This window comes from Anarrhichthys ocellatus, unplaced genomic scaffold (assembly GCF_004355925.1).
Source record: "Anarrhichthys ocellatus isolate YVR2014 unplaced genomic scaffold, GSC_Weel_1.0 scaffold20, whole genome shotgun sequence".
Classification (NCBI taxonomy): Eukaryota; Metazoa; Chordata; class Actinopteri; order Perciformes; family Anarhichadidae; genus Anarrhichthys; species Anarrhichthys ocellatus.
In genome coordinates this window covers 3,176,135-3,188,202 of record NW_022280050.1, presented here as the reverse complement: position 1 = coordinate 3,188,202, position 12,068 = coordinate 3,176,135, and the positions used below count along the sequence as shown (strand labels likewise).

Below are 12,068 nucleotides of genomic sequence, written 5' to 3'. Positions count from 1 at the left end.
CTGATCCCATTCTTGGCCTACCTTTTTCCAGAGGACCAAAGTGCTCCGCAGCAGGTGAGAGGGGTGGAGAGGGAGGCAAATTTGTGGTGTCTTCAACTTCAAAGAGATAGAGGAAGAGGAAGAAACAGTATAGTCATAAATGATCACATACTGTAAAGGACTTTGAGTAAATATCAAAATTGATGCCGCAGAACCAGAGATATCTATTTTATTCCACACATTCTACCTCCATGTCAACGCCTTCTGCCTACATTACCCACAATGCTTACTGGTGAGCAAATACAGCGAAGCCTATTAGTTATTTCTGGTAGACAACTGCCACACTCACACGTAACACACTCTTCTCCTTGCAACGTATCTTTTATGCACTATTTTCAAGTTGCCAATGCTCAGCAATATTGCTGCTGCACTGCTCACCTCAACACTCTGTTGTGACACTGTCTGTAACCACAGATGTAGGTATTGAATCTATAGCTCAACATGGGGTTGGGGAAAATGATCATCTCTCCCCATTCTCTTCTGTGCTTAGCTTGTCGTATGCTTACCGGGAATGATTGTTTAATTTGTAAATATGCTGCTTTCCCATTATAAAAAAGGGGGGAGGACTTTTTGAACGGCAGACCTGACTTGTGTGTGTCTGAAATGTTCTCTCATCATGTAGTTTGAATTGTGTCTTGACTCAAGAGACATTAAGGGTGCAATATTTAAATAGCAAAATTATTTTGGTTTGCGGTTTCCTCCCAAAATGCATCTTAGGTGAATTGGTGACCTATCCAGTATGTGCCCTGTCCAATGGCAATGGATAGGCTCCAGCACCCTGTGACTGGATGGAAGAAAGAATGCAGCAGTTGCACAAGTGTGTGTGTGTGTGTGTGTGCGTGCGTGCGTGCGTGTGTGTGTGTGTGTGTGTGTGTGTGTGTGTGTAGGTGTGTGGCTTACCGGATGGCAGCCTTTGAGTCTCCTGCTCTCCCTTCAGTACCGCCACTGCCTCTGCCGTCACTTCCTGCACGATGCGCGCTGACACTTGCTCTGAACATAGATACATGGGCACAAAAAAAAAAGGTCAATCAACTTTTAAGATTATTGAAAAAAGGAAAAATAAATAAAAAAATGTTCGAAGATGTGGGCTAGGTTGGAAAGTTTAATTAATTAATTTGGTTTAAATCCCAAAACTGGCTGGAAAAAAATATGCAGCAAATCGCAAGCTGCACCCGTGCATCAGGGCAGTGTGGTTGTACTGGGGCAGCTTCCAGGATTCAATCTGTAAAATAACTGTGTGAGAATGTGAAGCAGGATGTTTCCTTACCCAGATTGAGGGGGTAAAAGGATAGCGGAGGTTGTACACTGTACAGATTGCAAAACCCCCTGAAGAAAATGACTGCTTTGTGATATTGGGCTTTACAGTATACATAAACTTGACTTGAGTTGGCTTGATGTTGCTGGAGGACAGCGTGTATTTTTGAATAATATCATCAAGACCTGCGATGAAAGCCCAGTGAGGGAGCTGGAATTGTTACCATAACTGCAGGGATGCTTAGAGCTGCTGGTGAAGGCTGAGTGTCGCTATGGAAACCCAGCATCCCCAAACAAGAGCAGACTAAAACTGAATCCGCCAAGCAAAATATATTGTTTTACATTTTTCAAGATTTTCTCAAAGGCTGAAAATGCAGCAAAGATTCCCGACCAAAGCAAACCATGGAAGCTAGTGTGAGATGAAGTGGGCTGTTTGATGTTCAGCCCTGCTTCAGTAACTGCAGTGGACTGTGAACAGCCAGACTGCAGATACAATTCCCCTTCTTCCTCTCTCATCTATTCAAGGTGACGCCGAAAAGCAATTTGGCCTTGCAGAGAGTTAACATTCATAAAATCTAATACTGAATTCAGTCTTTTGCAATAAAATGGCAGTAATATGAGATTTACACTCTTCATTACAATACTAGTGTATAATATTTAGAAAGAAGCTATCAACGCCGTCTGGCTTTCTGACACTGGTAGGTCACAATCCATAAAACTGATCTACAGTTTCTGCATTTAAGCTTACATCTGTCTGTATGTATGAGTTGAAATATTGCACGGAGGGGAAAACTGTAGAGTTCTAATCAAACCGTAAATCATTAGCATATTAACAGTGGTCATGTGGGATTGGGTGGCAGTGTAATGCTTTACTGCTGCTGTTTCAGGACCTCTTTCTATCCGACATCGCCCACACATCAACACAAACAAGCTGGCAGGCAGACACTCATGCAATTACACACACACACACACAGACACACACACTCATACACACTTCTTCCAGAAACGATTAACACAGCCCACTCGCCAAGTCAGAGCAGCCATTTCCCATTTTCAATAGCAACGTGCATCACCTATTTGCTTCCAGGCAAAAAAAACCCCTTGCTTCCAATACTGGGAAATAGAGCTGAAAGGCGTCTACCTTACACGCAATCAATGGTTGTGACATCAAATAACTAATAACAGCCCCTATAGCTTAGACCTGGAGTTAAATAACGATCCAGATGTGAATAGTTCCATTGTCTGAGTGAGACAACACCATTGAGTGCCTGTGCCTGAAGAATTGACTAAATGTTGGTACTCCGTTAGTACTCGACAGAGCCCTAAACCCTGAGAAGAACTAAACACACACAGAAGCTTTTATAAAACTAACATAGAATTGTGGAAGCAAAGTGAAATTAAGCAGTTAAAAAAAAGAAAATGATGACATTGCTGACCAGCTGCAGGTGAGAAGATAAAGTATTAGGGGTGGTGAACAAGGAAAGGTTCAGCTGTGTAAATGGGAGGATCAGGGAGAATAAGCTACTAAAAAAAGTGTGGGCTCATCATGTTCTAAAAAGGGCATTTTCTCCTTGTCTAAGTTTTCTTGAGGTTACAAGACAGTGTGATGTCTGAATCAGGATTTTAAGCAAGGTTTTTGAAATTAAAAATATTTTGCCATCTGCAACACCCTTCATTTCATTTCAGTTTCTGAGTCTCACTGATCACATTGGAGAAATGCAGCCCTTTCTAGATTATTTTCAACACAAATGAGTCTATTGTAACAATATATCGCATATATTCAAGTTCAAAACTGACCAGAGGAAGGTTCTAAAAACTCTTGAACTTTTATGTGAATAAGAAAAAAAAAAAAAAAAAGAAAAGAAACTGGACTAATCTCTTGACGCTGAAAGCATATGCCTAAAAACTAAATGCAGTCGCTCTTCAAAAGCAACATGGAGGGCATCGGGTTCACTCGGGCATCATCGATTTTTAGTCTTCAAAACAAATCCACAGAAATGCACATTCACAGAGAATGACAAAGCCCACTTCCTTCCATTGGCTTTGGCTGGAGAACGAGCCACATTCACAACTAGCTGCTTTAATATACAGAAAGGTTGCGTCATACCTGCGTATCTACATCCATAATCAACAGTAACAGCGTATACACACACACACACACACACAAACACACTCTCCCAATGAAGTAAAAGAAGGTATTACCTGACAGATTGATGCTGAGAATGCTCCGGTTCTGAGCAGAGACTACGACTGGAAGCCCCGAGTCAAAGCAACACACACACGCACACATTCACTCACACACACAGCAGGACTGAGGGGGCAAGGAGAGAGCAGGAGTGCCGGTTGGTATATGATAGCAGCCGGCACCCGAAATGTGGTAAGCAAGGGGTTGCCATGGCAACAGACCAGTGGGCCACTGATTTGGGACCTCTCCGTCTGCAGCCTCCAGTAGAGGAAAGGATGGCTGTGACGCGGCTGATCATTCAAACCAATGTTTTCCTTAAACATGACGTAAATCAGAATCTAACGAAACCCAGAAAGAACGGTCATTTCTTCAACAATTCGCTTTTTTTTTCTGACAGAATCACATTAAACCACAAACCACAATAGTAAAAGGTTTGAATTTTTGAATGTCACAGAAGCATGCTGCATCCATTCATGTTTTCTTGGAATTATGACTTAGTATCTCATAATTATGAGATCTACAAATTGTGAGATCTGCATTACGGAAATGGCAATGCTCTACTCTACAGTGCTATCACGTTTGATGACACATCTGTCTTTCTTTCCAATGCTCGCCTGCAGTGGCACATACGTATACTTGTGACAATCCCCAATCTGACCGCCAGCATTCACTGTATCAAGGTCAGACATCTGCTAGTGAGATAGTGGTCGTGCACACTGCACATCCACGAAGAAGAAGAATTCCTCAATAAGGTTTTTAGAAACAGAGAGTGTGTTAAAAATAAATGAAAACCTTTTGGTGACCTGAATGGAATGAGTTTTGTTCCACATGAGAGTTTAAACATTAAGTTTCACTTGTATTGTTTCTGCAGGAGGAACAATGCCTTGATGTAAAAAATATCGAGCACTTTCATTTGGTGGTATCAACTGTTCTTTCTGTCAAAAATTCCTGAAGCCCTCCGGAATCCATTGTATGTCGTTTTTTTATGGTACTGAAAGTTGGACTGTAGTTTTCCATTTCTACTTCTGTCTCCTCTGCAGCCAATCATACTGATTTAGGCTGATGAGATGGAGGAACTTTAACAACAGAAAATGGTGTCCAGGCTTGTTGACAGTATGCCCAGATACTTGTGTCAGCTCAAGACATGGACATCAGTCTATGCAATATCCCTAACAAAAGACAAAGGCTTGCTCGATTAATGCAAGCCAACCACTCTCCAGAATAAGCTCAACAGCCCATTGCATTCCTTCCATTTCTATTAACTCACTCTGTTTCTTTCTGTCTCCATCTTACCATCTCTTACTCTTGACCACTTCCAGCATGGCTGACTGGCTTTTTACTCCTGCCCGCCCTGCTCTGGAGCAATAATAATGTATGCCGACTAAAGGCTCTGCAGACAGCTTTGGTTACACAACTGGTGTGAAGATATGTCATTATTATGCTGATGATTATACGTCAGTGCATGGCTATTAGCCATTGTTTTAGAATTTAGAAGGCACACTTCTAAATTCTGGGCGTAGATCATTGGCTTTCCCTCTCTGAGAAAAAAAAGCACTGTTTCCTTGTTGATATCAGTTTCAAGCCATTACTTTGAAGTTGGAAGGAGGCTATTTACAGCTCTCATAACTTTGATCCGTGCTAATAATGACCCAGAGGAACACATGAGGCCTTTGCAGTTTGTTATTATGTAAGACCACTGGCTAAAAACTAGCCGCATTTGCATTAGAGAGCAATGCATTTACACAAAGTCACGAGAGCTCGGGACATACAAAGTGGGTCATCATTTAACAAGGGGCGGTCCGGACACTTAACATTCTATTTACTAGATATGTTTATAACACAAAACTTGCTTGATTTCACTGGCAGAAATTGACCAGATTACATTTATTGCAATGATGTTGTTCTTTCCCTACTGGATTCACTGGGGAAAAATTGTTAATGTGCAAATAGATTGAAATCTTATAAGCCACAAAGAATTGTAACTTTTGGTGGCACCAGAAACACTGTGAGTAACGTGCTGTAGAGACCATTTTGATGCAAGCAAAGCAATGCAGAGATACGGCTCACTACCCATGACTGGCTTACTACCAAATTCATCAGTTTGTGAGTTGCAATTGAGTATAAAAATTACGCTGACAAGATGTGATGGGACATTTTAAAGACTCTTCCGTTGTCATTGGTTGTCATTTATAGTCTATATGTATGATATATATGAATCAAGTGTCATTATGTATGATATAATGATGTATAACCGAAGATGGGCATAAGGGCATAAAAAAGGTCAAATGGCAATGAGCAGCTATATTCAAAAATACTGTTATCAGCGAATCTAAACTGGCGTCAGTTAGGTCATCGCGTGCTAAATGGTCTTGTCTGAGATAACGTTAAGTTACCGGCGAAAAGAACAAAAGCGCTGGCAAAGTAAATTATAGGGGAGCCGTTTCCATGGTTACCCGGTTGGTACATTATTGTTCTTTTCTCCAGGGTGTGAGTGAGGGGGGGAGGGGTGTAAGGGGGCAGAGAGACCGATTTTATGTGGTAATTATAGCACCGTTATTAACAGTGTGTGATTCTAGTGAGGACTGAGAGTGCTAGAAACCCACGCACAAGAAGAGAGAGGACACACGCACACACACACACACACACACATTATCAAGCGCAGACACTCACATATACACATAAAACCACATCACATACTAACACACAAACACTGTCAAAAGTCGTAAAACAAAGCTTACACATGCACTTACACTCTTTAACACATACACACATGTAAACACCAACAAACCCTGCGATGCATGGAAGGATAACAAAAAAACATGCTCATGTATACACACTCATACACGCACACACAAACAAGCCCCAATCACATTCACTTGAGTATAGAAAAACACAGACCTACTCTGTCTCCTGTATCAAACTGTAAGCAGGCCACTTTTCTTTGTCAACAAATATGAATTAACCAGAAGTGTTTAAGCTGGCTAAACTGTGACTTCCCTTTTCCCCAACACAAGCAACACTTACTCTACTATAACTTATCTTTCAGCGATTGCAATGCAATAAGCCACACTGGCCCCATCGCATCCCTCTTATTTGAGCAATCCATGAATGCAAGTAGATGCCAGGTGAGTGTCTGGTGAAATGTAAAACAGAAAAATATGAATATTATAAACGTGTCTTACCTGCAGTTATAGCGGGGGCACCAGTTAACTCCCCGTTGAAACCATTCTCCCTGGCAGAGTAGGATCCCGTGGCCATGCTGGGCTGGCAGGTCCTGTAGGCGGAGGAGGAGTAGCCATTGGCTCCATGGGTGTCCGTGGCCTCCTGCCCCCCTGATGGGTCCCACTGGGGGGCACCGTCTTCTGGCTGTCGACCGTCTGCCATGCTGGTGCTAGCTAGCAGCAGGGGAGGGCGGGCAAAGGGTTGGGTTCTCTCCTTCTGGCCGAGAGAGACACGAATGGGGTGGAGGAGGGAGGAGAGAAGACAAAAGCACGGTCAAAACTCGCACGCCGGTGTTATCTACTGCAATGTTAACAAAGTTTCATAAAGGAGAGTGAAGAGTGTGCCGAACAGAGGAGGCTCTAGGACACGCTGCATCAGTCGCATTCACAAATCTCTTTTTGTCAGTCATAATCCCCGCTGCGGCGTCACTGAGCTTCACTGTCAACACTTGTGAAAGGGCACCTGTGCTTGTGTGAGTTTGTGTGTAGGTGGTTGTGTGAAACACTGTCCTTGGGTGTTAGCAGGCAGGTGACAGCCACTGGATTAAACCCTATTGATTTGTTGGTATATAATGACTCACATAGCGAGTGGCCCAGGTGGAAATCACATCTGGTTGAAGATGAACAGAGCAGACCTTGAATTTGTGTGACTTTGACAAAGTTGCGAGGATGTACGGCGGGCTCTGATCGAACTGACAAGATCCAGTTCAGCTTCAGACAAAATAGTTTGAATCACGAAGCCTTTGCGGTGTAATTTTATCTGATAATCTAAACAGTAAGTATTACCAAAAACAGAAATGTCACACTTTATACACTGTGTGTGAGGGGCATTGTGATCCGTTCTACAGATATGTCCAGTGTTGACCAGAACCTTACAAGTACATGCAATCCCTTATTGTGAGCAGACGATTGATCAGAACAGCATGGAGAGGAGATCAAGCAAAGGAATGGAAATATTGATCAAACCACATAATCCCCCGCGGCAGGAACCGGCAGGAGGATTCAGTGATCTCTTGGACAGTATTGGGCAGAAGGTGGGGAAAACAGATGAATGGGTTTGATGTAGCGTGAGATCAATACACAAGGTTGTGAACGTGAAGACTAACTCAGGCTCTGCTCCTCTTCTGTGGATATTGGAGTTAGCTGGACACATTTTTTGACCATTTCAATCTATTTTTTAACATTTATTCTATGTCCCTCCACGTTTTTTCATAGATATTGACGTTGATGTCGGCACATAGTGCGTATTTGGGGCAGTACGTGGCCTTCAAACAATCAAATTAACTTGGCCTTGGTGTGAAAGGATGGACACAGAGAGAGAAAGTGTGGGACAACAAATGCTTTAAAAATGAGTTCGTAATTGTTGTCGGAGGATTGTGGCTGGTGTGCTTCAAGCATTTTTCTGGGCACCCTGTGTAGTTGTGCATAAGGGGATGTGTGAAGGAGCAATTTGTCATTTAACTCTGCAGTCCACAGAGACTGAAGGGAAGAAAACAGGAGTCAATGACTGCAGCCTGGAAACAAAGTAGTGCTACAGTGAGCACTAGTCACTGCATTCTACTGCTCACTGTCTGAACACTGAGAGACAGAAACAGGATGGAATAAAATACAGTGAAAATAGAAAGGAATAGAATACCAATAAAATAAAATGATCCACATATTTGTGTTTCGGAGGGAAATAAATCAAAATAGTATAAAAAAAATAGTGTAAGGCTGATATTTAGTACATGTATGAGATGAGGTTATATCTCACAAATAAAGGTTGAGAACCACTGCAATAGAATACCACAAGGTTAGAAAACAGAGGAGCCGAATATCATTAAACAGAGAGAACGAATAGAACAGAGTAGAGTGGAATATGTGACGTCTGTAAGCCCCTTTCAGCCTGTATGGATCAGAGTCAGGAGTCAGTGGAGCTTTGCATGACTCAGCTCTGAGGGGAACATCATTGTGAATGAAGGCCCCTACGGAGACGCCACAGCACACAACACTGCACAGTCTCCACATAGAACGCTCACTATGTCTCTGTCCAAAAGCCACAGCAGTACATTTCGCATCGCCCCTTAACTGTCACTGTCCCTTCTGTTGCTTTTACCACCACTGTGCCCCACCTCGAGGCTCCATGGAAGAGCACTGTTAGTGTTAACAGTCATAAAACACAGAGATGAGACTGATGTCCTAATGTGATGTCTCTCTGCTGTCTGTCTGATGACGAAGGTCACTTTGAGCTCTGTGGCTGATTTCCAGACCCGACGTGATTGTTCTGACTGGTGGCCAGGCTCAGGGTGTCCGCGACGGTTCATGAGGGGGGTGGGGAAGTGTGGCCTGGCTTCCTGGAGGCCCGTTGAGGTCCTCCTGGTCTGTATGTTTGGGAGCAAGGATGAGCAGCGTGTGTGTGAATGAAACAGCCCCACCTGACAGGTTAGAGCATGAAAAAGGGGGTCCATTACCAAGCATTATAAAAACTCAGCATGCTGGGTTTAGAGATTAGAGAGGCATTAGGCGACATTATCATGAGAAAGCACGCCATTCTCATCAGCCCGACAACACAAACTGGGACCGCAATGCAGTACAGTGTCTCACCTCTACTAATTAACATGCCGTGCATTTGCTCTACAGTCAGAAACAAAGAAACACTGATTGGTACAATGTAAAAATGCGAGTATGACGAGCAGAGAGTATGAAGGAGGCAGCTCATTGAGGAGAGAAGTGGAGAGGGTTCATAGGGCGAAGAGCCAGAAATAGTACATCACAGGATACTATAAGTATATTGTCCAGATAGTATGCTGTCCTCAAGGCATTGTGTCCAGTGAGGAATGAGATGACGATATGATAGAGTTAGATGTTGAGAGTCTCAGTACAGCAGGTCTGTTGCACTTGGCAATTTGCCAGAGGGATGGTTGATGCTAAACTCTCTCTCTCTCTGTGTGCCGCGGAAGACTGGACTTGAATAGTGAGCAGGTGCCCGACACTGCTGCCACTGGACATTTTGGATAAGCAAGGGAAGGTGAAAGAACATCATGATGATTTCAAGCTTCACATTCAGACAAAACCACACACAAATACTGTAAGCTGGCCAATATAACCAGTGTTTTATTGATGTCCACTGAGCTGCCCTACAGTTCTGCCTTGCTAAAGGGCAGGGAAGCACCAATCAGATACTGATATCGGACCTATACAGACTCAAATAGCTGAGTTGAGTATCAGCGACAATGGGGTTAAACTATTCAATTCAGTTCTTTGTCTGACTACACATTTGGTACTACGTCATGTATCACATGTAGCTAAAGAAACAAACATGTCAAACAGTGAGGCAAACAGCTTATTAATTAAACACTGGTATCGGTACTCTGTATCAGACGATACCCAAAGCCCAGGTATCACTTTTGGGACTGAAAACGGTGGACCTCTACTGAAGGACACCTTTAGCGATTGTGAAAGGAGGGAAAAGACTTACTTTTTCTAACCCTGTTTTTCGAAGGAGGCAAAATCCATAGAAAGTAACTGATGTTCAGGCAACAGAAAAAGGATTTACTTTCAAGGACACACTATTATGGGTAGAGTCAAAACAGAGCACAGAAACACCACATTTCCATTCCCATGGTCTCAAACATAGCAGGTGTACTGGCTGCAACATTTTAAAGTTTGATTTGGTGCACTCGTCACTTCACAGCAAGAGCTTGCCAGAGATGTTTTTTCAAAGGCTACAATTGTCTATTCCTCACCACCATTGCCTCTACAGTACCAGCCCACTATCAAAAACTAGTGCTTGTTGAGATGGAAAATAAAATACCCAAATGGTCAAAATACCTCTTAACCCTGAAAGCCACAATAAAAGTTACAATAACGATAAGAAATGTGTAAACTTAATTTTGTCACAACAGACATTAGTGCGAGAAACAAGTGTTCAAATTATGCAAACCGAGAGGCTCATGTGTTTTGTTAGTTTGTGTGGAAGTTAGAGCTCGCTGACTAAACACAGTGTTTATCTGTTAATTGTGTTGTAGCAATACTGTTTTGTATTGTTTGGCAGTTCTCATAGACTAAGATGAATCATCTCAGCTGAACAAATGATCAAACAAGAGCTTACAGATATGAGCGGATTGAAGGCTAATTACAGGCTGCTCCTACAGAACATGATCATCACACAGCAACCAAAAGTATTCTCATGATAAACGTGCCAGCTGCAAAAACACTCCGGTTCATTCTCATTTGTTTCAAGCCAATTTCTCCCCTGCCGATTGAAGCATGTACTGTATCCCAATGTGTGTCCATCTTAGAGAGATGAAGCGGGACCGATAAACTGTCTTTTAACATGTCAGCCATAAAAAGGTAATCACCAGGCTCATTATGTAGTCCATTTGTCATCTCCGTGGCTTTTATCTGCTTCTTCTCATCTTTTGTCTGACTTCTTAGCATCCTTTCACCTATAAATCTTCCTCCCACCTGTTATTTCTTCTTCCTCCTCACCTCACCTTCTTCCACCTCCTACTCACTCCTCCTCCTCCTCCTACTCACTCCTCCTCCTCCTCTCATCAGGCTTCATCCTTCACTTCACTCTGGTCTCTCACTCCTCATCTCCCTCCTACGATCTGAGCACTTTCACATGCCGCCGCCATCTCATTGTGTGTGTGTGTGTGTGTGTGTGTGAGTCACACAGATGCTGCATTGCAGCGCTCTCCTCTCAGGGCCGTCTCACTGCAGGAGCCAGAGAGCAGGAGAGGAGCTTAGGGACACAAGACATACTTCATCTAAGTGTGAAGTGTGTGTGTGTGTGTGTGTGTGTACATACTGTACATATATATGAATGAGTGTGTGGTTTATGTGTAAGTTTGCATTTTTGTTGATGTGTATAGGCATACAGATATTTGATAGCATGGACATGCATGTTTAATGGAACAATTCATCATTCTGGGAAATGTGTTTATTCGCTTTCTTGATGAGAGTTAGATGAGAAGATTGATACCACTCTCATAAAAGAGAGAAGATTGATGCCACTCAATATAACTGAACCAGCTCTCGTCAAGACAGCAAGTTAAGAAGTTTCCTTCAAATGTTTCAATCTATATTCTACCTTTCTGTGATGGTCAAAAGCACATTTTAGCACTGAGGCTGGTTTTTACTGGAGCAGGAGAAACTGGACTATCTTGTAAATAACTGAGCTAAAGTAGTTCAGGGTCGGGTAATTTTATCCACAGCAGCTGGATGACGTTCTTCCCTATAAGGCCTAAAATGATCCTTGTCACATTGTATGTACTGTGTCCCTGCAACATTATTTCTTTGTCAGTAGATCTTCACAGTAAAACACAAGAGATGGTATTACCTAATAGTGTCAGATTGGTGTATTAAAATCATCCTGTCAGTGTCTA

The 12,068-nt window shown here is 42.7% G+C and overlaps 1 protein-coding gene across 1 annotated transcript in view; it reads right to left on the bottom strand.

The window, feature by feature from the left end:
* Positions 1-12,068, bottom strand: part of map2 (microtubule-associated protein 2) — a 67,954-nt gene that overhangs the window by 25,234 nt on the left and 30,652 nt on the right. The window contains exons 4-6 of the mRNA XM_031858737.1: positions 6,661-6,913; positions 940-1,029; positions 22-96 (exon numbers count right to left, since the gene is read on the bottom strand). Of these exons, the coding sequence (XP_031714597.1) occupies positions 22-96; positions 940-1,029; positions 6,661-6,862 (367 nt within the window). The 5' untranslated portion in view covers positions 6,863-6,913. The remainder of the gene's footprint in view (positions 1-21; positions 97-939; positions 1,030-6,660; positions 6,914-12,068) is intronic.